At 40.5% G+C, this 25,512-nt stretch overlaps 2 protein-coding genes across 2 annotated transcripts; both read right to left on the reverse strand.

Annotated features, from left to right (window-relative positions):
* Positions 1 to 97: 97 nt before the first annotated feature.
* LOC118232436 (chloride anion exchanger-like) lies at positions 98 to 10,977 on the reverse strand. The gene is made up of 20 exons (XM_035427427.1): positions 10,743 to 10,977; positions 10,359 to 10,498; positions 9,724 to 9,834; positions 9,312 to 9,472; positions 7,707 to 7,871; positions 7,334 to 7,486; positions 6,956 to 7,038; positions 6,718 to 6,865; positions 6,111 to 6,224; positions 5,097 to 5,174; positions 4,882 to 4,977; positions 4,481 to 4,587; positions 4,155 to 4,224; positions 3,857 to 3,949; positions 3,108 to 3,203; positions 2,759 to 2,986; positions 2,432 to 2,486; positions 2,182 to 2,324; positions 1,415 to 1,477; positions 98 to 398 (listed from the first exon to the last, which is right to left on the reverse strand). The coding sequence occupies exons 1-20, from the start codon at positions 10,874 to 10,876 to the stop codon at positions 378 to 380; spliced, it is 2,259 nt and encodes a 752-aa protein (XP_035283318.1). The 5' UTR covers positions 10,877 to 10,977; the 3' UTR covers positions 98 to 377.
* Positions 10,978 to 12,408: 1,431 nt separating this feature from the next.
* On the reverse strand, positions 12,409 to 22,202 carry slc26a3.2 (solute carrier family 26 member 3, tandem duplicate 2). The gene is made up of 21 exons (XM_035427426.1): positions 22,020 to 22,202; positions 21,420 to 21,592; positions 20,887 to 21,026; positions 20,164 to 20,274; positions 19,577 to 19,737; positions 18,988 to 19,152; positions 18,642 to 18,794; positions 18,294 to 18,376; positions 18,034 to 18,181; positions 17,716 to 17,829; positions 17,485 to 17,562; positions 17,243 to 17,338; positions 16,431 to 16,537; positions 16,114 to 16,183; positions 15,803 to 15,895; positions 15,282 to 15,377; positions 14,934 to 15,161; positions 14,464 to 14,518; positions 14,021 to 14,166; positions 13,440 to 13,502; positions 12,409 to 12,902 (listed from the first exon to the last, which is right to left on the reverse strand). The coding sequence occupies exons 2-21, from the start codon at positions 21,545 to 21,547 to the stop codon at positions 12,876 to 12,878; spliced, it is 2,262 nt and encodes a 753-aa protein (XP_035283317.1). The 5' UTR covers positions 21,548 to 21,592; positions 22,020 to 22,202; the 3' UTR covers positions 12,409 to 12,875.
* Positions 22,203 to 25,512: the final 3,310 nt, after the last annotated feature.

The raw sequence follows: 25,512 nt of genomic DNA on the forward strand, positions 1-25,512 counted from the left end.
ACAAAAATTTATTTTGAAACATGAAAAACATTACAAAATTAAAAGCAACATTTATGAAGTAACATTGTGCAAAAGGCTTTCTTTTGACATTAAAAAAGCAAATATAAACATTTTGAGTCTCAAAATGGAAATGAAAACAAGGAAAATCAATGAAACAGGAAAAATAATGTGTTGAAAGTAAATTTTTTCGTTTTGTCCTTAAGTGTTGCAGATGTGATTACTGTTGTGTGGATTAGGTGCCGTCTCCATGTGAGTTTGCTGTTCCAAAAAAATAAGTGGTAGTGCTGCCTGGATCCCCATCCTGTTCCAAGCCCTTTCGCTGCATAGCAACCACAGCCACAGGAATTTCGGTGCTGTCCAATCAGAGGCCGTCCTCTCTAGAATCTGCACTCTGCCACCTGACCGGACAATACATGAAATACCTTAATTTTGCTTTAAGCTTGTCAGGTGATTCCAAATAATTAACTGTGAGTTCCATAACATTTGGGGCAAAACATTTTTTTTTTATTCGGCTCTATACAGTTTTAGCTGTAATCTGAAAAATCATATATGTTTAAAATGCAGATTCCCAGAGTTCATGAAATGGTATTTTTATATTTTGGTTTTAACAGGTGGAAGTTACAGAACTTTTTATACATAGCCCTCCTTTCATGGCACCATAATGTTTGTGACAAATGGCTTTATAGGTGTTTCTGATTAGTCAGGTGTGTTCAATTGTTTGCTCGGCGCAGGTATAAGAGAGGTTTCAGTATCTGGTCTGATTCTTGGCTTTTCTTTGCCTTTGAAGTCTGTCGTTGGTGTTTGTTGCTGAAGAGAAAACTTAAGACAACTAGCCCCCAAGACAAGCAGGAACTGAAGATGGCTGTAATACAGACCTGGCAGGGCATAACGGGAGAATATGCTCAGCACCTGTTGATGTCCATGGGTCACAGACTTCATGCAGTCATTGCATGCATGGGGTAAGCGACCAACTATTAAACATGACTACTTTCATTTACATAACATTAATATGTCCCAAATATTATGGTGCCCTGAAATGGGGGTGGGGGGGACTGTGTATAAAAAGTGGTGTACTTTCTACATGGTGAAACCGAAGTATAAAAATACCCTTAAATAAAAGCTGAGAATCTGTAATTTAACCGCAAATCTATAATGGTGGAGTACAGAGCAAAATCAAGAAAAATGTCTCTTTAGACAATATGTAATATTAGACAAAGGGAACCTGAGTAAAAAAATTATTTCACTTATTTAATGAAAAAAGTGATTAAACACCAATGTGGAAAAAGTGGGCTAATCTATACGTGAATGCCTTATACAAATAATTCAGCCTGTCTAGAAAAAAAAAATCTGCTTAGTCACTGGCCTTGTTACCAACCTCCGGATTAATTTGGGATTTTTTGGCACCGGCACTTACCGTCTTGTCCCTGTTCCTCAAGCAGGCTGCACTGTTACTGTGGTAGGGATTCATCTTCAAATCCTGAAAGACACCATGGTGTGACCAGAGTGGACCTAAAATTTGTCATTACTTAGTCTCGCTAAATGGAATCAGAATTTGTTATGGATATACAATTGAAAACAGTCTAAATAAGCAATTCAATATATATTTTCTTTTTTTTTTTAGAGATCATTTGGCAGTTGCTTTGGCCCACCTTGAGCACTAGTTTAGGTGTGGTGTTATGTCCTTACATTTTTCCATGGAATGTAGTTTGTCTTTTTTTTTTGCCTCCTGTTTTTCTAAAAAATCTGTGAAATAGTAGTTGGACCTGTCAAGTCACCACAAACACACTGCAGCTTGCTTGTGAACTATGGTCTGTGGACTTCTCCAGTGCACTCACCCCAGTGCCACGGTCACCATGCCGCAGGCTGCACAAGCTAGCACTAATTGGAGGGAAGTCATACCTCAACTGCTATAACTAGTAGCCTGTTGGTGTCCGTTGCACTGAGGAACCCTGGTTTAAATGCACACTACCGCCGGTTGGATAAAGCTATCTGTGTCCTGCTGGATTAACGTAGGTTGGTACAGGTTATGTTTTCGTCCTTACCCCAAATGATTTTGGTTTTTATACTGAGTAAAAATACACATTTTCACAAGAAGTGAACAGCATTCAGATGAAGACCAATAAAAAAAGGTGGCAATTAGAGCAGTGAAAATTTGCCTGTGAAAGAAGGTGTTGGTGGTACCTTGTATGTGTCCTTTCCCTCTGATTGGTCTGGGTGTTTCTCTAGAATATGCAGCATGGCGTCATGGAGAGTCAGGAAGAAGATGGACGTCTTGATCTCCGCGTCAAAGAACATGCAGCTGTGAAGCTTCTCCAGAATGTACACTATAAATCAATTAAGATTTATAAGAAAGATTGAAAACAAAACATAAATCGGCCTTCCTCGGTGCAGCCCCTATCTCAGACACATTTGGCAGCTCTGGCCAACTTACCATCACATGCCACAATGTAGACCTCCACATCCACTCGGATGAACTCTTTCAATATCTGCAAAAACAGAGGGTTTAGTGTATATTTTACAACAGAACATTAATAAGTGAGGTAACAATGCTGTATTTATCTCAGCGAGTTTTAACTAGTGGTGGTATGGTGGGGGACCAGCAGCAACAGAAGCTAATGGAACTCTTGCATGAGTGTAAAGTCACTATCGCAACAGACAATATTCAGGGTAAGCAGTTAACAAATCCACCATAGAATTCATACTTTTCTGAACCAATGGAGAATATACGATTATGTTCTCAGGCAGAATTGTTCATTACCGCTTTGAGGCCCTTCAGTGCTGAGATGTCGAGGAACGAGACAGCCGCAAAGTCCAGGATCACGCTGTGGACGTCGACCTTGGGGACACAGATGTTGGCGGGAAGTTCTGCATTCCAGTTGATCTGGACGGGAAGGTTCTGGAAGTCCGTGGGCTGATCCAGGCCCTCCACGTTGCTCTCATCCTCTGACTCCTTGCTAGGAGCCGAGCCCGTGTGCAGCAGTCCTTTCTGCAGCAGGAGGAAGCACAGAGGTGTGGTGACGAGGACTGGAGTGGAATAATTATGGGTAAAAAATTTTTTTTAATGGAGGTCACAGTTGGGGTGGTGAAAAGCCCAGAATGAGACTCACCTCTGTTATCTGCAGCTCCCCGCTCTTCAGGAGCTTCTTGATCTTCCGCAGGGCCTTGTTCCTCTTCCGCAAAACTCGCAGGGGGTTAAATCCGACCTGAAACAGCACCAACCTTTTGTTAGCTTTCTTGTGCATGAACTAATAATGCAAAAGGCACACAGCTGGACAAGAAACAGCTAAGCAGCCAATTTTCCACTTACTTTTGCTCCCCTAAAATGGCGGAACAGAGTACAAAGCCAAAACAACAAAAATCGTGTCACTGTCCCAAAACCTTTCAATTTACCTATATGGACACAAGTGTAAACCAGGTGTAAGAGTAAAAATCTACAAAAAATTCTGAATTCCTAGATTTGAGTGTCTTAAAAACCATAAAGGGTTAAACAACTTTGAGTGTTTAACTCTGCTTAACAGTACTGCAACAAACGGACAAAAGTTCAGGCAAACTGGGTCAGATACAGTACAGCTATGGATCACCATGCAGTTTTTCTCAGTTCAGAGTCCTGCTAAAAAATTCCACAAAGATTAACCGGCACACAAGGAAGCTAAAAATTATGAGGGTGTCACAATAGTGCAGTTATAAGATTGTATGAGTGTAAATGGTAATATAAAATTGTGCACCTCTTCTTTTATGATACCCCTTGGAAACTTAGGAAACATGTGCGTGCTCTCTGTGCTCAATAAAATCGAAATGCTAAATTTTAATTTGATGTAAAGTGTATTGCCATGCACAGCTCTTGCTATATACATACAGATTCAATCAGTTTTCCCTTGAAGAACTCAATGTTGGCAAAGAAGATTGGTGCAGGTATTCTGAAGATCTTCGTGCCTTCTGGTTCATAAATCTGAAATACAGAGAAGAGCTTGTATAGTTTAGTCAGGTAGCCCTGGACAAAGTATAACTAATGTTAACATGAATATTAGAGTCCAGCTGATGAATTTGAATTCACTGCTCTGTCCTCTGCTGTTTTGTGAGATATTTTGGTTATTGTTTTTCAGTCTGACAGAGAAATGGTGCATCCAGCTGAAGAGTTTCTTGGAAAGACTTACATGAAGGTAATCCTTGCGATCTTTATAGATATCTGTTCCCCTTATGTTGGCCAGGACACAACAGCGAGTGCTACAAAATAATTAGAGCACAGATGATGTCAATGTAAGCATTCCCAGGTACAGTCAACAAATAACTGCGGAAGATCAGTTTTTCTCAATTCAAAATGGAGTTTGTCATTTTTAGATTGTAAAGGTTTGACTCAAAGCTTATCAGGATTATGAGCCACTTATACTTCATGGGAAATGGGTGAGTTGCCCAGCTGTGGGCAGAGCCATGTAACCACGGTCTATGTCCCTGCAGTTCACCAGTACAAATTCATACTCACAACTGTGTCCTGAAAACCACAGTGAGCAGCTCAACCCCCACCCCCGCGGCCAGACCCAGGTCCAGACCCAACAGGATGGCAGCAATACAGGTTGCAATCCACACCACCTGGGTGAAAGGAAAAAGGGCACACCGTAGGGGCAAACATTGCTTGTTACCGTTATGGCCAATATTGTAGGTGTCCCCAAAATCAGACTCAGCGAATCGCATGAAAAGTTTTTTCAGGATTGCAACCAGCCCCAGTGGTCTGCAGTCTTGCCACAGTGCGGCCTTCTAAAGTAACATCTGAGAAGATCACCCGAGTCAGGCCTGTTCTTTTGTTTCATTGACATTTCAAAAGAATTTTGGATGCAATGCATTTCCTTAAGTTCATATTTCTAAAATAAATAATAGAACACCCACACAGTCTGGCCGGTCTTTTCTCCACAGGTAAGGGATCTCTCGAAACTGCATCAGCATCCCCTTCAGATTTACAATTACCAGCGCCCCCAGCACTGACTGAGAACACAGAGAACAGAGGTTAGCCACAGGAACAGCAAGCCAAAAACTTTTTTTTTAAATTTTGCAACAGAAAATTTTGATGAGGATTTAACACGACAGGGGGAATTTCATCTTACCTTGGGCAATGGTTCTAGTAAAAAACCAATCCACATGGTAACGATCATTGCCATCATCGCTGAGATAAAACCAGCAATCTGGAATTGTAAAATAAGTCAATGATTCGCAGTCTTCATTTCTTTGATAGGTTTTTTGGCTTTTGTACGGTGAAGGAATCAACTATCAGGTCAGACTTGATTTTTCTTTCCCCATCACTAACGCAAATAAAATAAAATGTGTGTCTAAATCTCATGACAGACGGAGAGGAGCAGTTCCCATGTGGAAGAGGCAATGACTTAGTTTCAGATCAGCTGACAAATGAAGCTTGCCAAATGGGGCACGCTAATTTGGATGGCAGTTATGCCATCCCGCCAAGTTACACCTTGGCGGGGCGGCATGCCCTATACCTGTATGCAAGTTATACACATAAGAGGGGGTCTGTTACATCTATTAGATCAGAGGTTTCCAGACTGTGGCTTGGGACCCACTGATGTGTTGTGAGAGGGGCTGAGGTACGTAGGTCATGAGATATACAGTATTTAGAAAAATAAGGTTGCATATTATACACCTTTCATTGACATTCATAACATTCAAGGTTAAATACTGTGCAGCATGGATACTCAAATCCGGCTCTCAGATTAAAATACAGCCCTGGTTTTCTTTTCTCCCAGGTAATTAACTGAACAATTAGTACTGCTGATTGGCCAGATTGACTTCACACCAGACTCCCAGGTGAAGGGAAGGTGGAACGACAGCAGTTCTCAGCGCTGGAGGACCCATAATTTGAGTGACAGGGCTGTACAGGAGTCCCTCCCCTAGTCACTGTGTGCAGCTGGACAGACATATAGGCTATAACCCAGGCAAGGGGTGTGTGACAGAAAGCATCGTCAGTGGGGTAGAGGGCTCATGAATTCAAAGACGCTGCACTAGGTATAGTGAGCAAGGTAAAATTAGATGAGAAGGTTGGATCACTGGCTGAGATACACGACACAGGCAGTGTCTGAGGCACACGTGCCCAGCCAGGGGAGAGTCACCTGGGTCTTGCCCCCTGTGCTTTCCTGCACAGCGGTCCTGGAGAGAGCGGTGCTCGCCGCAAACGACCTGAAGGACGCTCCAAACATGTTGCTCGCTCCGAAAGCGATGAGCTCCTGGAGAGGGGAGAAAAACCAGGCCAGTGACATTACGATTTTCGATAACGATACGAGAAGGCGATAAAAGAATGCAACCCTTTTAATGAGTTTCCTTTATTGTGGGTTCGGGTTAATCCCCCGCTTTATGACGTTATGGAAAGAAAGTACAATTGGCATCATTTACTACTTTTGTAGTTTTACTACTTATTTATCTGGCTACGTTTCAGATCAGATAGCAACATAGTGGACCCTGAACTTTATAGTGATACAATTCTTTTGATAGATTTTTGATATACTGTACTGTTCTTTTTTCCTGCCACATGAGAAAATGGCATTTAGAAATTCTCCTTTATAAAAAAATGATTAAATAAAATTTGTCAGTGTCTGACTGCATTAATAGCCAGTTTGAGGCTTTCTAAATACATAACCACTGAGTCATTCAACATTCCAAGTACCTTGGTTTCTCTCCTATCATTCACCAAACTTGGGGTCATATTTGTTTGTAACTCACCTGGTTTCCGTCGAGGATGTAGTCATGTTTTATCGAGTAGACCTTTGCTACAGAGAAAGCCACAGAAAAGCCTATGATAGCCATAGGAAAGGCCTCCACTGCACTCTGTTGTAGCACCTCAATGTTGGGGGCAATTGGTGTCTCGTAACTGCAAAACAATTCACTTAACAAGTCACATATGCACTGCTCACATCATATCAACACTGCTTGTGCAAGCACATATGCACCAGGTGCTTACCCAGGCTGCATTTGGCCTATAACGTCAACTCCAAACTTCTCTTTGAAATTGAATCCATAGGAAACTCCGCAGACAATAATGGTCTGAAAAAGAGTACATAAATATTGCCAGTTATTTAAAATATGAAGACAAAGTGTAAAGGTTTTCAGTCTGGTATTGACTTCTTATGACAGCTTCAGCTAACCTATTGCAGTCACCAATAATGATATCAAATATAATAGATCATCTAATGATAAATAACAGATCCAACTGTTGAAATGCATCAATAATTACTGACAGCAACAATCAGTTATAAAAAATCAACAGTAAAATGAGACACTAAATCACAGAGTCCTTTGTGTGGCTCACAGTCACATTCGGCAGAAACTGAATACTCACCACGATGACCTCTATGGGGATGGGCGCAGGGAGTTTGGCCTTGAACCTGTCGTTGACTTCCTTTACAGCGAACACCACCAAAATGATGATGATGGACATTACCAGGTCCGCAACATTGGTGTCCGTGATTTGACTAAATATTTGCTCCAGGGTCTATAGATTACAATCATGACATAGAGATCAGAAACATAAACTGGCAAGCATAACACATGGCAGGAAGGAGAAAAAGAATAGGAATTTCTCACATGACATATCCCAGTCACATTTGATTCAAATGAAAGGTTTCGGCTTGTTTGTTTGCATATAGTGAAAGGCTAACAATTATCGTGCTGCAGTAGCATAAAACGTGCTGGTGTTCTGAAACTAAACTCACACAGATGATGGAGAAAGGTCCATTCTTGCATTGAACTGTGAGCGCCAACACAAACTTCAGCTGTGACACCAGGATGTGGATTGCAGCTGCTGTGGTGAACCCCGAAATCAGCGTGTCCGACAGATACATCACAACGAATCCCACCTGGAACACCCCCATGGCCAGCTGAGACAGACAGGGGAACATTATTTATGTTACACGCAGCTGAGAGGCAAACGGGAACATTATTCATGTTACACTCAGCAGAGAGGCAAACGGGAACATTATTCATGTTACACTCAGCAGAGAGACAGACAGGGAAACATTGTTCATGTTACATTCAGCTGAAACGCGGACAGGGGAACATTATTTATGTGACACTCAGCTGAGAGATGGGCCGCGGAACATTATTGGGATGGCAGGTATGCCATCCCGCCAAGTTACGCCTTGGCGGGGGCATGCCCCATACCTATACAGCACCGAGAGTTTGGCACTTTTCAGGGTTCCCCACAGAAATAACCACAACAGCCACAGACACTCAGCCCTTAAAAACCTTAAATTCTGTACATTCTGACCCCATTTCAACAGACAGATTTCATAAACAACTTCACATGTCCACACAATAAAGCCCCAAACTAAGGGGATTTAGCGTTTTCTCCTTGTTCTTCTTCTCTTTCTTCTTCTTCTTCTTCTTCTTCTCATTCTTACTTTTCCTGCCGCCTATCCCACTTCCCCATTGGACATTTTACCGACACCCGCCAAATCTTCACCTACACAACCCAATGAAAAACTCGCATACACACGCAAAATACCCATACCTTTGTACTCTGAAACATTTCCAGTACAACCAGTTAGTCTGCCTGTGGCCTAGTGGGTAAGGTTACAGTCTTGGGAACACAGGGTCCGAGGTTCAAGCCCAGCTAGGAATGCGTTTCTTTAACCTGCTTTTACCCTCACTAATAATTGTCTACTACTTCTCAATTATTGCTGTTGCACCATATCTACCAGCCGTTCCCCGAACTGTATTATGACGTATCGTCTGCACGTTCAATTGTTAACCGGCTACAATATTGCAAAGCCATATGGATTCAACGGGAGCTCTTCTGTGCTAACTCGCCTGTGTTCTTCTTTAAAACCACGGACAGGTTTACTAATGATATTTCACGCATTGCATAGCTATGTCATGGTGCTGCACTAACAAAGTCACAGACTGCTAAACCTCCGGTTGAATGATTGAATCTCGCCTCGTCCTCAGGCAGATAATTTCCTCTTTTACACTAACGTTGAGGTAATATTGGGTAGCATTGCGTTGAAATACATCTTATGTCATTTCGGTGAGGCAAGATAGCCTATATTGTTTGTAGTACCGTAACTTGGCGTCATTTTGATATCAATACTTTTGAGTAACTTGGCATTTCTGTACGTTGAAAAAGTGTTTTTTATGAGATTCATATTACACTCAACCAAGCAATTGAAAGAGGAACATTGCCCATGTTGCACCAAGCTAGGAGACTCAGGCATAGATTGACAGATAAGGGAATACTGCCATAGACTTTATTTTGTACTCCTGAGTCAGTCATAATTCAGAACGCAATATGGTCTGCTGTCCCTCCAGGTGTGACCTACCTGAAATATTCCCATGAGGAACGTGACCGACGAGGCCACCACAACCCTCTGCTGATCCATGGTCAGCCCCTCGAAGCCTGTGATGTTGGCCGGGGGCCCATCGTTCGGTACCAGTCGAGTCACTACTGCACCCACCATCAGACTCAGAACGGGGAAAGCACCTACAAAGGAAGGCCTGCGTTACAAAACACGGACAAAACACGCTCCAAAGCCATCAGACTCTGCAGCCTGTTTTCACAGAGGAGAGAGGCTTGCCAAACAAAGCACGGTAGACTGACGTCTCACAGACTCAACACACGCACATTCCACTCATTCCGCCACAGCATTTATAAAGGTAACCCCTCAGTCATACTAACACATTTACACGGTAAATGCAAAGTGATGATAAATAGGTCATGTACACATTGCTCACCCACTGAGAGGTGTCTGGAGGTGCCGAGGAAGCAGTAGAGCAATGCCGGGAAGAAGGCCGTGAACAGCCCGTAGGAAACAGGAAGCTCGGCTAGCAGGGCGAATGCCAGACCTGAGTAATCAATCAGACCAAAATAACATTAAAATTTGAACACTACAAAACTATAGTTCAGGTTCCCACGAACATTCTGCTTGTTCTTCACTAATGTTCAATGGGGCTGTAAATTTGTTTAGCAAAAATACGAACGCTTTCTGGGTTTTATCAGAGATAAGTGTGAAAAGCAGCGTGCAATGTGTAAATTCAAAGACGACAAACTCTGCAAGCACTACTTACACCGTCACCCTGTGTAACTTGAAAAAATGACATTGGAGTGTTGGACAGATTTCTGAAATATCATATTGTTTCACTCCATACTGTGTTATGATTAATAAATGGTTCATCACTATATAAATATATTTTAATGTTAGTAAAAATTTTAAAGGATGGAGGTCAGGTTTTTAAAAAAAGGATTAAAATATATATATATATTTTAAAATCTGGATAAATATTCCACAGATTGTTTCAAAGAGTATATTCAAATTGAACTTATTCCTAGTATTGCTCAGTTGGGTCCATTTGACAGTTGTTACGGTTACCTTGCAGAATGGAGACCAGTCCAGTGCTGACTCCAGACACCATGTCACTCAGAAGCCATTCTTTGATGCGATAGATTCTCATCCATCCAATAACAGGAAACAGGGAAAGAGCGGCATTCTTTGCTCGCTTAGAATCACAACTAGACAAAGACAAGACAAAATACAGCCAAAATACCTCTTTTACTCTTTGATAAAAAAATTATCTGATCCAAAGAGCAAACTGTTAATTTCCCAAAATGGTCTCAGATTACTAAACTGCATTTTGCACCATTTTGTCATACAAAGTGGATGCCAAAGCAGGAAGAACATCTCGCGAACCACACATTGACAAACAATTAAATTTCCCTTATCTTTTAAAGGACCTGAGATAGCTGTAGCTCTTACGTGAAGTACGCCTTCACATGGTCCGGTAGCGTCTTGTGGTGCCTGGTGATCTTCGGGTATTCCTCAGCGAAATCATCCTCAGAGTACAGTGGCCTACTGACCGCGTACTGTTGTGCTGAAGGTTGCATCATCATATGCCAGTCTGCTGCACCTTGTGTTGAGGAAGATGTTCACTGCAGCTGAGCAAAGACAGACAATGAGCAAAGTGTGTCATTTCACAGAGTCATTGCGTGGGGCATAGGGCAGGACTGCCCAATCCTGTTCCTGGATACTGTCTTATAGGTTTTCACTCCAACCTCTCATTCAGCAGCTATTAATCATTGTCATTTCAAATGACATTTCAAGTCCTCTGAGAGATTGTTTAAAATATTCCCACTTTACTTCATTTTGACACAGGAGAAGTGTCTTACCTGGTGAGGATGAAGGAAGTTGTGATGTCAGTAAAATCTGAAGCTTCCTTGTAGTGCTCCACACTGAAGGACCTTCCGAGGGCTGAGACACGTCCAAATATCTCCATCCCTCTTTTTCAGATCTTTAATTCCATTAACTCCAATCACAGTTTCCTTGTCAGTAAATGTATCACTTAGTCCATGGTCATTGTTTGTTCAGATTTCAATCATTCAATGTACATTGGCATATTCCTATTTTGTTTATGGTTGTTTGACCATTTTCTTAGGAAAAAAAAAAATTAAGTTTAAAAAGAATATGCTTTTTTCCAAGACTGACCACAAGCGTGTCAGATAACAGGCAAGCCCTGTAATAAGAAAAGAGATAGCTCTCTTATCGCCAGAGTGCTGTATCGTGATTTATCTTCATGTCTCTATTTGTATAAGCTTAAATACTTTACTTATTGTCGCTTGGTCTGCAAGTCACCTTTCAGTTTTGTTTGCAATAAATCACACTTTATTTGATCTACAGCTCAGCTGCTGCTACTGCCAATGTGTTAAAGACATTTAAGAGAAGTGACTGCAAATCTTACTGGCTCTGGACTCTAGACTATTTCTAAAACTAGGCCTACCCTATGGTGCCGACTGTAAGGGAAAACATGTCTTATAGTTTTAGCTTACGAAAAATAACAAATTAGCTTTCAGGGACTATCAATTCATGTGAAAACTAAAGAACCGCAGGAAAGATCGTTTGGAGTTCGAAATTGGCATTTTTCAAATAAAGTTATTTATATTTTTTTATTCATTCAATCAAATATTTGGAAATTAATATTAATTAATTTAAGTAAATACCTACTACAGCGAGATAACGTAACTAATGACGTCCGTCTGTCCGTCTTGCCACGCATTCGTGTTCCCCACAGGAAAAATTAACCTATTAATTTTAGTGACTCTGTGTCAAGGTGATTGAGTGAAGTGTTGTCAAAAATGTTTGAAATCAGTTTTTTAAGTTATTTGCTAAATTTAATTTTTTTTAAAAACATTTTTTTTTTTTGGCTATACATATTGTATTTAATTGCATTGAATTGTTTAAAGGTGTATTGATAATCAGTTGATTGCTGTAAAAGGCACTGTAGAACAGAAAAGCTGTCCCATTCAACCTAAAGAAACTGAATAAGGGAGGGGGTCAATTAAACTGTACTTTTTACAAAGTGTGAGGATATTTCATCATTATCAGTCAAGTATCAAGACATTGAATTGAAATACCAGACAGTCAAACATTTTGTTCAAAGATGTTTATTATAAAATCCATGAATAAGTTTGGCTATTGCATATTTAGAAAAGCAAAAGTTCTGAAACACTACTATGTACACTAAAAGCAGCATATACTTCAATTTACTGTTGATGTAAAAACATTTTTCTGGAATTAAAAAAAATAAATAAATACATGTCCTGATGTAATTAAAAAATAAATATCTTTTACTAATTAGTATATCACAGACACAAATATATACCTTTATTATACAACATATCTTAAAGAGAAAGGTGTGTGATATAAAGATTTATTACTTAAAGTAATAACCTGCCTTTGAATCTGAATCTAATTTGAATCTGTGTTCTGTCCAGACGCCACCATGTGGCAATGTTTTCTTCATTTTCTCTTTTTCAGAAACATGTTCAGTCAAGGGGGGATGCAGGAAGTGGCACCCTTCTGTTTATGGGCCACAGGAAGTGAGTGTTGTCCAGTCTAGAACTTGGTTTCTGTGTCTGGGACCTGAGGACAGAATCATACAGACCCTCACTGAGAACAAGTTTTTTTAATAAACATCTTTTTTCTCCATTGACTTTTTTCTATTAACTCTGTTTTAATACCCAGTTATTAAGTTCAGGCCTGCCCCCTTGCTGCAATATCTGTTATCTGTATCTGACGGCACACTCTTCTGGCATGCAATCTTCTGAAATGCATACAGCCAACTGCCACTTTTCATTCTACAATACCCCAGCTGAGCTGTACAACTATCATTCCAGAGGACTGCCCATTTGAAGCAGCTGGCTGACTATTATGCAGCCCCATTTCACCAGAGGAGGTACACAGTGAGGTGGAGAATACACTGCAGACCAAATCCCTCCCTCCCACTTTAGCGGCACTATTATTCTGGTCCATCGAGAATATCACACTAAGAGCGTGCACTTGCACTGAATGCAAGTTCTTCAGCTGGGCAAGATTTCTCTGATTCAGTGTCTTCAGAAAAATTCTAGATGGCTTTGGGAAGGAAATGAGAAGCTAGCTTAGGCTGGCCTTGATACTCACCTCCCTGATCCGCAGTATTCCCCTACCATTGCTCTGGTTGCCATGGAAATTGTAAGGAACAATCTTCAAGAAAAGAAGACACATCACAATGACTGTGAATTGCAAAGGGAAGCCTGATCCACAGGGTTAGTTTAGCCTAAAATGTCTTGTATGTTGTTATTGAATTATGTACATGTTATTATTTCGCTAGTTCTTATATCCTGAAGCAGCATTGCTTTTGAAGACAACTGCATTGGCAAGTGCTGCTGTTATTGTACACATGCAAATGTTGCCTTGGATTTCTGTTGATCATGCTTTAAAGGTACTCTGCAATTTCCTGTAATTGTAGCCTGTAAAAAAATTGCTTCTTGTCTCCATATTCAAGCACTGAACACTACACAAGCAATAATAATTACAAAGTCTGATTGTTATATTTCTGTTACTCGTAAGTGACTAAAGTACATAAAGGTTTAAGCAACAAGGAGAGTTGTTGATGCAACATGGCAGCTGTTGATAAATAAACCTACAACATCAAGTTAAGCACCGTAACTGAAGCCTATCAGATGAGGAAAGGGGCACAGTGTTTGAAAGGGGCACAGTACCTTTGTGTTTGTGTCTTCGCCCTCTGATTGGTCTGGGTGTTTCTCTAGAATATGCAGCATGGCGTCATGGAGAGTCAGGAAGAAGATGGACGTCTTGATCTCGTCATCGAAGAACTTGCAGCTGTGCAGCTTCTCCAGGATGTACACTAGTTAAGAATTAGTTACTCAAAATTAGCCTGTTCCCCAGAGCCAGTTAGTATTACATATTTCACCAAAAACAGTATTGGTTAGCATTATACTGTTGGTAACCATGAAACTAGTCAATAAATATTTCAGATCACAATACTATATTTGAAAAATTAAATCTTTAGTACTTAAGTACATTTTTTTTTTTTTTTTAATTGTACATGAACAATAAAGATGAAATTCTTAATCCTGCACATGACAAACGGGGAAGATTATTTAATTTTAATCTTTGGCATCAAAGGTCATTGACAACTTACCATCACATGCAACAATGTAGATCTCCACATCCACTCTGATAAACTCTTTCAATGCCTAGCAAAATGAAGATAAGATACTGTGTATGCTACAGAAACATTTTTGGGCTATGACAGCACCATTATGTGAAGGTCATGCAAAAGCTTTTCTTCAGAATTAGCAACAGACACGAACACAGTGTTTATTTTGTATCTGGCCAGATTTACTGGTAGCATTAAGATAATTTGCAGTGAATATTACCCCTTTAACAAGGTTCCAAAGGTTCTCAAAACAGATGCCAAATGAGGATGAAATTGTCTATGGCCTCAATCAGTTGTTGGACTGCAGGATTTTGAAATTGTGCAGTGAATATTATCACTTTACAAGGTTCCAAAGGTTCTCAACACAGATGCCAAAAGTGGATGAAATTGTCTATGGGCCCAATCAGTTTTTGGACTGCAGTTGGATTTTAAAATTGTGCAGTGAATATTACCGTTTTGAGGCCTTTCAGCGCCGAGATGTCGAGGAACGAGACAGCCGCAAAGTCCAGGATCACGCTGTGGACGTCAACCTTGGGGACGCAGATGTTGGCGGGAAGTTCTGCATTCCAGTTGATCTGGACGGGAAGGTTCTGGAAGTCCGTGGGCTGATCCAGGTCCTCCATGTTGCTCTCATCCTCGGACTCCTCGATAGGAGCCGAGCCCGTGTGCAGCAGTCCTTTCTGCAGCAAGTGGAAGCACAGAGGCGTGGTGACGAGGACTGGAGTGGAATAATTAGGGGTAAAAATTTCTTAAAATGGAGGTCACAATTGGGGTGGTGACAAGCATAAAATGAGACTCACGTCTGTCATCTGCAGCTCCCCGCTCTTCAGGAGCTTCTTGATCTTCCGCAGGGCCTTGTTCCTCTTCCGCAAAACTCGCAGGGGGTTAAATCCGACCTGAAACAGCGCCACAGTGTTCAACTCCGCTGGAACTAACCTGCAGAGTGTTAACTCTGCATTAACCCCATCTGTAACTACACTCATAATACAGTACCACGTCAGATCATTTTCCCAACCCTTTATCTCTTTCCCATTGTTAAAAGGCCTTACATAATATGATTGCAGAGATCAGATGCAAGATAAAAGCAATTCTAGCAAACAAGAAACTGCAATTTATCAGTAAGTTTAGATAATCACATAGGGCGCGTTTATGATGTTATATCTCTATGACCAGATTGTAGATAACTGCATTTGTAAGTTTCCAGTCCTACATAAACAGCTTTAAAATCAAATGTTGAGATTTTTGAGGATGTTCTTCAGATGTGCAGGCACTGCGATATAATTTATTTCAGAACAAAGCCAATTGGATGCAAACCACGTACAGATTCAATCAGTTTTCCTCGGAAGAACTCGATGTTGGCAAAGAAGATGGGTGAAGGTATTCTGAAGATCTTCACACCTTCGGGTTCATAGATCTGAAAGGTGACAAAGAGGTCATTTAGGAGACAAAACCAAGCCCATTATACTATATCAAGGTAAGTCATGGATAATGGCAAATAAGGAGACACAAAGGAAAGAAATATTCAGTTGATTTACACACATGAATGTAATCATCCTGATATAAACTTTCAGAGCAAAACTTTCATGGCAAAGTTATAGATTGGTAATGAAAACAGATCTGTGGCAGACTTACGCAGAGATAGTCCTTGCGGTCCTTGTAGATGTCCGTGCCTCTGATGTTGGCCAAAACAGAACACCGGGGGCTGGAGGCCAATCAGAGAACAGATGTCATTACATTTAAACTATGGGGTTGGAATTAATGTTTTTGCTGACCATGCACTTGATATTGACACTCTAAGGCCGACCTAGCTATCTAGTACAATGCAACATCAGTTCTTCCACTCCATTGTTACATTTGGAAAAACAACTTTAACTTTACAATGTTTCTCAACAATGTTTATCATCTGCTGAGGTTTGTCCACTGTCAACTGATAAAAAGTTCATACTCACAACTGAGTCCTAAAGACCACAGTGATCAGCTCAATCCCCACCCCGACAGCCAGACCCAGGTCCAGGCCCAACAGGATGGAGGCGAGGCAGGTCACGATCCACACCACCTGGGCGTGACAAGGAGAGGGACACCATAGAGTAAAAGGTTGCCTGGTAAACTTGGCATGCCAGGGCCTCCACAGTATTGAGGGACTGCTTGGGAGGCCCCCAAGGAAGGCAACATAGTCAGTAATGGAGATGGACCAATAGGGGGTACTCTCTCCCACCTTCCAAATCAAAATAGATCCAGTACTCTGATCTAGCACAATGGTGCTTTCCCTTACAATGTAAGGCTTACGTCAGAGGTCTCCTGCCCTGGTCCTGGAGAGCTAGAGGGTCTGCTGGTATTTATAGTCACTCTGCATTTCATTAATTAGAGCCATTGATTATAGTTTATTCACCTCATCTGGTTACTTGGGTCTCAACTGGGGGCTGATTTTAAGGTGAAAACAAAAGCCAGCAGACCAGACAGCTCTCTAGGACCAGGGTTGTAAGGTAATAAATCCTATATAATATATTAATAAATAAAATAAAAGTAAATGTAATAACCCATCCAGGAAAAGATGAATGGAGGTTTTAGGGGTATGCAATCTGTTAAACTGTTACAAATATGGGTGTTTGTAAAATAAATAAAGTTCAAAAGCCCTCTATTAGTCCTGTAATGATTTCCGGTGCATTACAATATCTTGCCTCTATGAAATATTTTCAGACACATTAGAGCAACATAGCAGTGCCTATGCTACAGTCTGGACTCTGGATTGGAGATTACTCACGCAGTCAGGCCGGTCCTTTCTCCACAGGTAAGGGATCTCTCGAACCTGCATCAGCATCCCCTTGAGATTGATAATCACAACTGCCCCCAGCACTGACTGAGAACACAAAGACCAGAGGTCAGAGGTCACAGGTCAGAAGTCATTGAACCCACCCCTGAAGTCACAGTCCTGTGTTGCATTCCTCCATTGGAACATTGATTATTTCAGGATTATTTCAAACAGAATAAGAAATTGAGCCTCACCTTTGGCAGTGGTTCTAGCAGGAATCCAATGGCCAAAATAACAATCATCACTATGATCGCTGAGAGCAGTCCGGCAACCTGTGAAGTTCACGTTTAACATTTTGGTTCGGAATATGCTCAGAAATAGTATGAAACCTGGTTGTAGAATTATCTGTGCTATGCTGACACTGCTGCCATTTGCAGGTGAATTTTTTGCCTAGCAGAAAGTGCTTCAGAGGAGCAGAGAGTCACCTGGGTTTTGCCTCCTGTGCTTTCCTGCACAGCACTCCTGGAGAGAGCGGTGCTCGCCGCAAACGACTTGAAGGCCGCTCCAAAGATGTTGCTCACGCCGAAAGCAATGAGCTCCTGGAGAGGGGAGAAAGCCAAAGCACACGGACACTTCTTAGGCACATAAAGTAAAATAAAATTTAATGCCAGTGTCACAGAACCTGACAGGCTACGCTGACCCACAGTATACGCTTTCCAAAGGCTCTCAAATGCATGAGGACTGCCCAATAGAATGTTATTTTATAGATGCTTAACAGCCACTGCCTTTTTTCTTAACCTTACCTGATTGCCGTCGATGATGTAGTCGTGTTTGATGGAGTAGACCTTCGCAACAGAGAAAGCCACAGCAAAGCCTACGATAGCCATGGGAAAGGCCTCCACTGCAGTCTGCTGGAAGACCTCCACATTGGGGGCCATGGGGGGCTCAAATCTGTCGTGTAATCAGAGATTTTTAGTGCTATTATTGGCAATAGGAATATTTCTGCATTGCATAACTGAGTGTCATTGGAGGTATAGTATGCCATAAATGTGTAGCTTCTTACCCCTGTGGTATTTTTCCCACAACATCTACTTTGTATTTTTCTTTGAAGTTGAATGCATAAGAAACACCGCAGGCTATAACCGTCTGAAAAGTAGAGAACAAAGCAGCACGAATCAGTGCCTGTCAGACAGCAACAGTGAAATGTCTATGTGAGTTTCTGTATATTTTTTCCCTCAGTTACATGTCCTTGTTTTGGACATCAGAACATAATAATCATGACAGCTATACTACTCCAGTTATTAATAAATATGATGCTACAGTATAGAAATGTTAAATATCAGCGTGATGTTCAATCACAGAGCCTTCCATCAGATCTCTAGTAATGTTTGGTGGTAATGGGGAAACTCACCATAATGACCTCTATGGGGATGGGCACAGGGAGTTTGGCCTTGTACCTGTCGTTGAGTTCCTTTACGATGAACACCACCACCATGACAATGATGGCCGTCACCAGGTCAGCAATGTTGGTGTCCGTGATTTGCACAAATACCTTTTCGAGAGTCTGTGTGAAAACAATGGATACAAAATATAAATTAATAAAAAATCAGAACAAAAAGCAGGAAAATAAATAAATAAATCAAAACACCATGTTATTGACCAAATTTTGTTGTTTCTATCCAATCATATTTTTAAATGACCAGATCTAGTAATTTCAGTATCCAACAAGGAACAAAATCTAACTAAACTAAACTCACATAGATTATGGCAAGAGGTCCACTCAGGCCCGGTACTACGAGGCCAAACACAAACTTCAGCTGTGACACCAGGATGTGGATTGCAGCCGCTGTGGTGAACCCAGAAACCAGCGTGTCTGACAGGTACATCACAATGAATCCCACCTGGAACACCCCCATGGCCAGCTGAGACAGACAGGGGAACATTATTCATGCTACACGCAGCTGAGAGACAGACAGGGAACATTATTCATGTTACACTCAGCTGAGAGACAGACAGGGGAACATTATTTATGTTACACTCAGCCGAGAGACAGACAGGGGAACATTATTCATGTTACACTCAGTAGAGAGACAGACAGGGGAACATTATTCATGTTACACTCAGCAGAGAGACAGACAGGGAAACACTGTTTGTGTTTCACGCAGCTGAGACAAACGGGGGGACCGGTATTCATGTTACACTCAGCAGAGAGACAGACAGGGAAACACTGTTTGTGTTTCACGCAGCTGAGACAGACGGGGGAACGGTATTCATGTTACACCATGCTGAGAAATAGATAAGGGGACCAGTTGTGGAGCGGAGGCTCTCCCTCCAGGTGTGACCTACCTGAAATATTCCCATGAGGAACGTGGCAGAAGCAGCCACCACAACCCTCTGCTGATCCATGGTCAGCCCCTCTAAGCCTGTGATGTTGACCGGAGGCCCATCATCCGGGACCAGTCGAGTCACTACTGCACCCACCATCAGACTCAGAACAGGGAAAGCACCTACAAAGGAAAAGCTGATGGTTTAATATTTGCCACACACACACACACACACACACACACACTGGCACATAAACAAACACACCCAGGCACAGAGTAATTTACTGTAAATATATTGATTAAGTGAACAGATATGGAATGGGTTGACACACACTTCTTTCATTGATATTTATTGCGGCATACTAATTCACAGAACTTTGCTCTTAAGCTGATACTATGTAAAAGTTGTGTAAGTCGCTCTGGATAAGAGCGTCTGCTCAATGCCTGTAATGTAATGTAATATAGATTATATATTACAATTTTCATGAGCTGTCTTTTGTATCCACTGTAGAAGTTAGTTCATTTTGATGTACTGATGGATGGTCACTGGTTAATAGCTTCTGACCTATGGACCAATGTATAAACCTTTCTATTGGAATACTTACTTACCCACTGAAATGTGTCTGGAGGTCCCAAGGAAGAAATAAGTGATCACAGGGAAGAAGGCTGCAAACAGTCCATACCAAGGAGGAAGGGACGCCAACAGGCTGTAGGCCAGACCTGAGTTTGCAAATAGTGACAAAATTGCGCATAATTTAATCACATTAGCAATAATATGGAATCAGGGCAAAGCATGGTGCAATTTTCATAGTGGCAACATAGACGTCCAAATGAAGAATCTCTGGAAATGGGACAAGCATTTTCTACGACTGAGGTCATGCGCTGTAGATAGTAACTATATTTTCAGTCTTTGTTAATACGCTGTATTAGTGATTCTAAGCCACCTCTGACTTAAACATATAATTCTACGCAAATAACCTACAATTAATACTGCTTTCCAGGGGGTTACTGGGTGGATTACACTACAATTGAAAAATACTACAATTCCAGGGGTCTGGCAGTCAAGGCACATAAATTGATGCATCAGGTACCTAACTGTTGGTCGCTATCATGTCTAAAGACATAAACTCTCCAGATTAATAAAATAATATTAATTAATATGAATATAAATTGATTAAACAATTCATATGAATTAAAATGAATAGACGTTTTCCTCAGAACATGACTAGGCAACATTGTTGCCCAGATATTGAAACTGATGTTTATCGGCTGAGACTTCTGTTTTAGCGCTGAGTTGAGGGCTTTGGTCCATCCACCGGTTGTTTTATTTACCTTGTAGAACGGCGACCAGTCCAGTGCTGACTCCAGACACCACATCACTCAGAAGCCACTCTTTGATGCGATAGATTCTCATCCATCCAATAATAGGAAACAGAGAAAGAGCGGCATTCTTTGCTCGCTTAGAATTACAGCTGAAACACAAAATACAGATAAAATACATGTTTACTCTTCATTTATGTTCACTAAACTGTCTTTGAATAGGATACAATAAAAAAGATTGGTTTATTTTTAATTATTATCTTTTAAAAATTCAAATAGGTATGATTGTTGATATATTTTATCACTGCTCATGAAAAGGTCCATACATATATAGGATGGAACATGTGTCCAACAAAACAAGAGGATGTATTCACTGAATGACAGAATTATTATATATTTGAGCTCCCAACTAAATTAGTAGAACTGATTGTCTCCAAAAAGCACATTTTGTATAGGAACAGCTTGTCAGTCACTCAAATTGGATGTCAAAACAGCAAGGATGTCTTATGAATTACAGAAGAGAACTTGAGACAGAGAACTCTTACGTGAAATATGCTTTCACGTGGTCCCGCACGGTCTTATGCTGCCTGTAGATCTTGTCATGATCTTTATCAAAAGCATCCTCAGAGTACAGGGGCCTGGTGACCGTGTACTGTGCCGCCGCCAGTCGCATCCTGGTGGGTTGATCTTTAGTAGAACGAATTACTCCACAGCGGACCTTACAGACCAGGAGTAAAGAGAACAAAATGACTCAACTAGACATACTGGATGGAACAAAGACCCAGGGCACAAAAGCTAACAATAGGATCATATTTTATACAAAGAGTTACCAGATTTTCAACATAGAGATTCGGGAAGTATTCTTGAAGTGATAACTCTACAAAAACAAATGTTAATTTTTCTGTAGAGCTATGTATATTGCAGGACCAAAGCTTGAGACTAGAACATAGAATATAGGATATGATACAATATTACTTTTTTATCCCCTTGGGGCAGTTTGTACAGTGCAAATCAGCAATACTCATAACAGTGGGTAACAGTTTATATTTACCACACACATAACAGAGATAAAATGAGATTGAACACTAAAATAGATTTTTATGTAGTTGAAATTAATTACATTTAATCTCTTGAGAGGGTCTTACCTTGTCCTAAGAATGTCCAAGCAAAGTTTTCAACAGTCCAAATTGTAAATGTCCTTCTTCCCCAAGATACTCTGAGACTCTCTGAGACGCTTATGAGCATTTCTGTCCAGAAGTCCTGTCTTTGAAGCTATCATACCTATAATTATTAACAGCGGTTATAATGCTCACCTTAGTGGAATGCATATGCTTTCTGTTATCCTTGACCATTGTGCCCCCTTATAAACATCTGGCTTCATGCCTGATGCTTAATGGTGACTTTCCAGATTGTGCAGATTTTAAGGCAGTCTTCGTACTAAGACTTCCTTCCTAGCTCACTTGGAATTGTTTACAAGGCTCATAGTCGAAGCAGAGGTTCATGAAGCATCCAAGATCTGCCATGACGCAGTGCTGGATACTCTCTAGATAGCCAGCAAAATGTTGAACCTGGATGAGCTGAATGGTATTTCAATAAATAAACATATTATGTTTTTTATTCACCTGTATATAATCTAACACATCTCACGAGATACACGTTAAAAGTTGAATAATGAGGAATAATGCTGAAAAATAAAATAATAATTATTACATAGTTGTGATAGATTATCAAACTGGCGATATTTCAACAATTATGAATACCGGTAGGGAGAGTGGAAAACAAGTGCATGAAGACACATCGTCAAGTTATATGGTCTCAAATTAAGGTAAAGGCTCCATAATCAGGCTGGCAGTAATAAAATAAGAAAAAAACATTTGAAAATTAGTTAAATTGCAAATGCTGAGATAAAGAGCTGTTTTGATCACTAACTTTGCTGTTTTGATCAATAACTTCCAATTTTGTTATCAGTTGGCCACGGGAACAGTGCCACCATTGCTGGTTGGAGATAAATGTGTCATGTGCTCAACTGGATTCTGTTTGAATGAGGCTCCCCCAGCATGCTCAGGTGTCAACATTATCTCTATACTGCTCTCCCCTTTCTTGTCCTTGCAGAAATGACCCCATATAAGGGGAGCTTTGTGTGTACTGTCCAGTGATTGAATCCCCGAATGACTTTCTCTATATCAGCATGGGTATTGTGGGGATAGACCCATAGTATTAATAATCATTTCCTTTGTGAAAGAATGCAAAGAAGATTAAGTATATTTACCTATTTCTTCACTTATCTACCTGGTGAAAATGGTAATCTGTGAAGTCATCAGCTGCAGTAGCTCACCATGATTAGCATGTCTACTACCTTGCTTTATACAGGGAATTCTCAGCTCATGAATGCCTGGAGAGAAATCTATTGGCCAGCTAGCTTACCTGTGGAAGATTTCTATCACCCTACTAGATCATTTCTACAACCTGTATAGTTTATTTAAAATATATTTTGCATCATTATTTGTGTGTAAAACTCTGCATCTTAGTTATTTGAATTATTTTTCATATGGAGAAGTGGTCTGCCAAAGTTCTCCGTTTAGTTGGGTTCATTTTCTTGTCTGGGAAGAGCTGAAAATAGTTTATATTATATTCTAAGACCTTATTGACCTTGTCTATTTTGATTGAGTTCATAAATCAGTATTCGTATTGACTGATAACCATTAGTTAATTTAGATAATGACAAGGACACCATGTTTCCATTTGCAATTGTCTTCACGCTAGTAAAGCAGACTGAAATAAAAGTGGGCATGTGATATATTTCGACACATTCCACCTCAGTTTTAATAGTAAACTAGGTATTAATAATAATGCATCTATTAAATAAAAATGTATCATTACAAATGTATTATTAGTGTTAGATCTATTTAGATGGATGATTTCTGCAGAACCATGCCATTATATCCTGTAATGCCGAAAAGATTGAGTGTGAGGGGTGAAATGTTGAACTGTGGAGAAATAAATATTCCAAGTAAAATAAATTATGCCATGCATTTTCATGTCCACACCAAGCCAAATACTTCTCATCTCTCTTTTTAGACACAATTGTACTTTCCAGGGATCTATGCTACATCACATCCACGTAAAGTATTGCTGTTTTCTTAATGAATAACCCCTTTGGGCTGCAATAGATGAAAGTAACTAACATGGGGAAAGAACATGTGAAAGACTTGAAGGCCATTTTTACAGCCTGGACTTCAAACCTCAGCAATAAATATTTATTACCACTACCATTATAAGATAATGCTCTGACTGACACAATAATGTGACGTTTTTGTACACTATGCGAAGATTGTGTACAAGGAAAAAAGCATGATATCTACATAAGAGCAATAAAATATAGAAACAGAACTCGGAGATCAGCCACATATTAATGTCATCACAACCCTGTATAAATTTACTAATTTAGAAGTTTAATAACATCTCATAATTTTTGCCATTTCTTAAGCTTGGAGTCAAAAGGTTCATGCCTAGTTCTGTTTCGCCCATATGGTGAAGGATTACCATGCTGAGACTCACCTGCATTTTGATCCAGTGCACAGGTGCTGCTGGGGCGTTGACTGTTGGCTGTCCGTCAGGGTGCCCAGGGAGTTTTGCGTTTACCTGCATGAAGCAGTGCGGGTTTAGAGCGAAGCAAGGGCTACCCCATGCTAAAGAACAAGATTATATTAGTCAGACCATTATGAAGAGACACAGGGGAATGTCAAGGCAGTGGGAACAAGTGTCCTAGTGGTCTGTTTCTGGAATGCTACGGGGTAGCTAGAGGGTGTAATATGTATCTCTGGGGTGCCCGATGTTTCCTCAGCCTTAGATAAACATCCTGAATCTTTGTAACACATTTGTGGATGGAAACTGTGCATGCTGTACAGAATGGTGGGCTCAAGATAAATCCACAAGAAAAACGACACAAACACAAATTATGTTTTGTTTTGTCACATGCTGTACAGACCTGTCCCACTTGCATATAGTTAGATGTTCAGCCCTTGTTTTTTTAGTTATGACTTTAAATAATATGTATTTTAATATACGTATATGGCATTCCTTGTCACTTTTCCAGTGACTGGGGTTAAACAAATACACCAAGAGTTATTGATAATACAATAGTATTATAGTTTTATAGTAATTGTACCAGTATTTCAGGCAGCCTATAAATATTTGATTTCCTTTTGTAAGAATGGCAACATGCACATAATCTTTAGTCACAGCACACAGCAATAGCACAAACACATTTTCCTAAATTCTGCCCCATCTCAATTTGTTGATGCATTAAAAAAATTTTAATCAAAAGACCATTTCTGCTACATCTGTAAAAATGTTACTATATTTAGCTACTATATTTACTCACACAACTCACACACACAGTGGTCTCTGGATTAACAACTTCCTGTTCCACAATTCATACCTCCTGGTGCATAAGTCCAGGGATTCCACATTACATCAGAAGAGTTATGTCAGCACCAAAGACTACTGGGGGTTGATCCCGTGGGTTAATTCAGGCCTCTAAAGTAAATGTAGATTGATTATACCCTGAACCATGGCGTTGAATTGAAGAAAAAGAAAACACAGAACCACTTAATTTCAGGCTTGTTGTGAGCCACA

The sequence above is a fragment of the Anguilla anguilla genome, chromosome 7 (assembly GCF_013347855.1).
Source record: "Anguilla anguilla isolate fAngAng1 chromosome 7, fAngAng1.pri, whole genome shotgun sequence".
NCBI classification, from domain to species: domain Eukaryota; kingdom Metazoa; phylum Chordata; class Actinopteri; order Anguilliformes; family Anguillidae; genus Anguilla; species Anguilla anguilla.

Excerpts from the sequence above, each read along its gene's own strand:
- LOC118232436 (XM_035427427.1), bottom strand. The coding sequence starts at position 10,876 with ATGATGATGCAACCTTCAGCACAACAGTACGCGGTCAGTAGGCCACTG. Across the intron at positions 4,978-5,096 it reads TACTAGAACCATTGCCCAAG|TCAGTGCTGGGGGCGCTGGT; the intron begins GTAAGATGAAAT and ends CTGTGTTCTCAG. Across the intron at positions 3,204-3,856 it reads AGGGAAAACTGATTGAATCT|GTCGGATTTAACCCCCTGCG; the intron begins GTATGTATATAG and ends GTGCTGTTTCAG.
- slc26a3.2 (XM_035427426.1), bottom strand. The coding sequence starts at position 21,547 with ATGCGACTGGCGGCGGCACAGTACACGGTCACCAGGCCCCTGTACTCT. Across the intron at positions 17,563-17,715 it reads GCACAGGAGGCAAAACCCAG|GTTGCCGGACTGCTCTCAGC; the intron begins GTGACTCTCTGC and ends TGAACTTCACAG. Across the intron at positions 13,503-14,020 it reads GCGAAGACACAAACACAAAG|ATTGTTCCTTACAATTTCCA; the intron begins GTACTGTGCCCC and ends CTTTTCTTGAAG.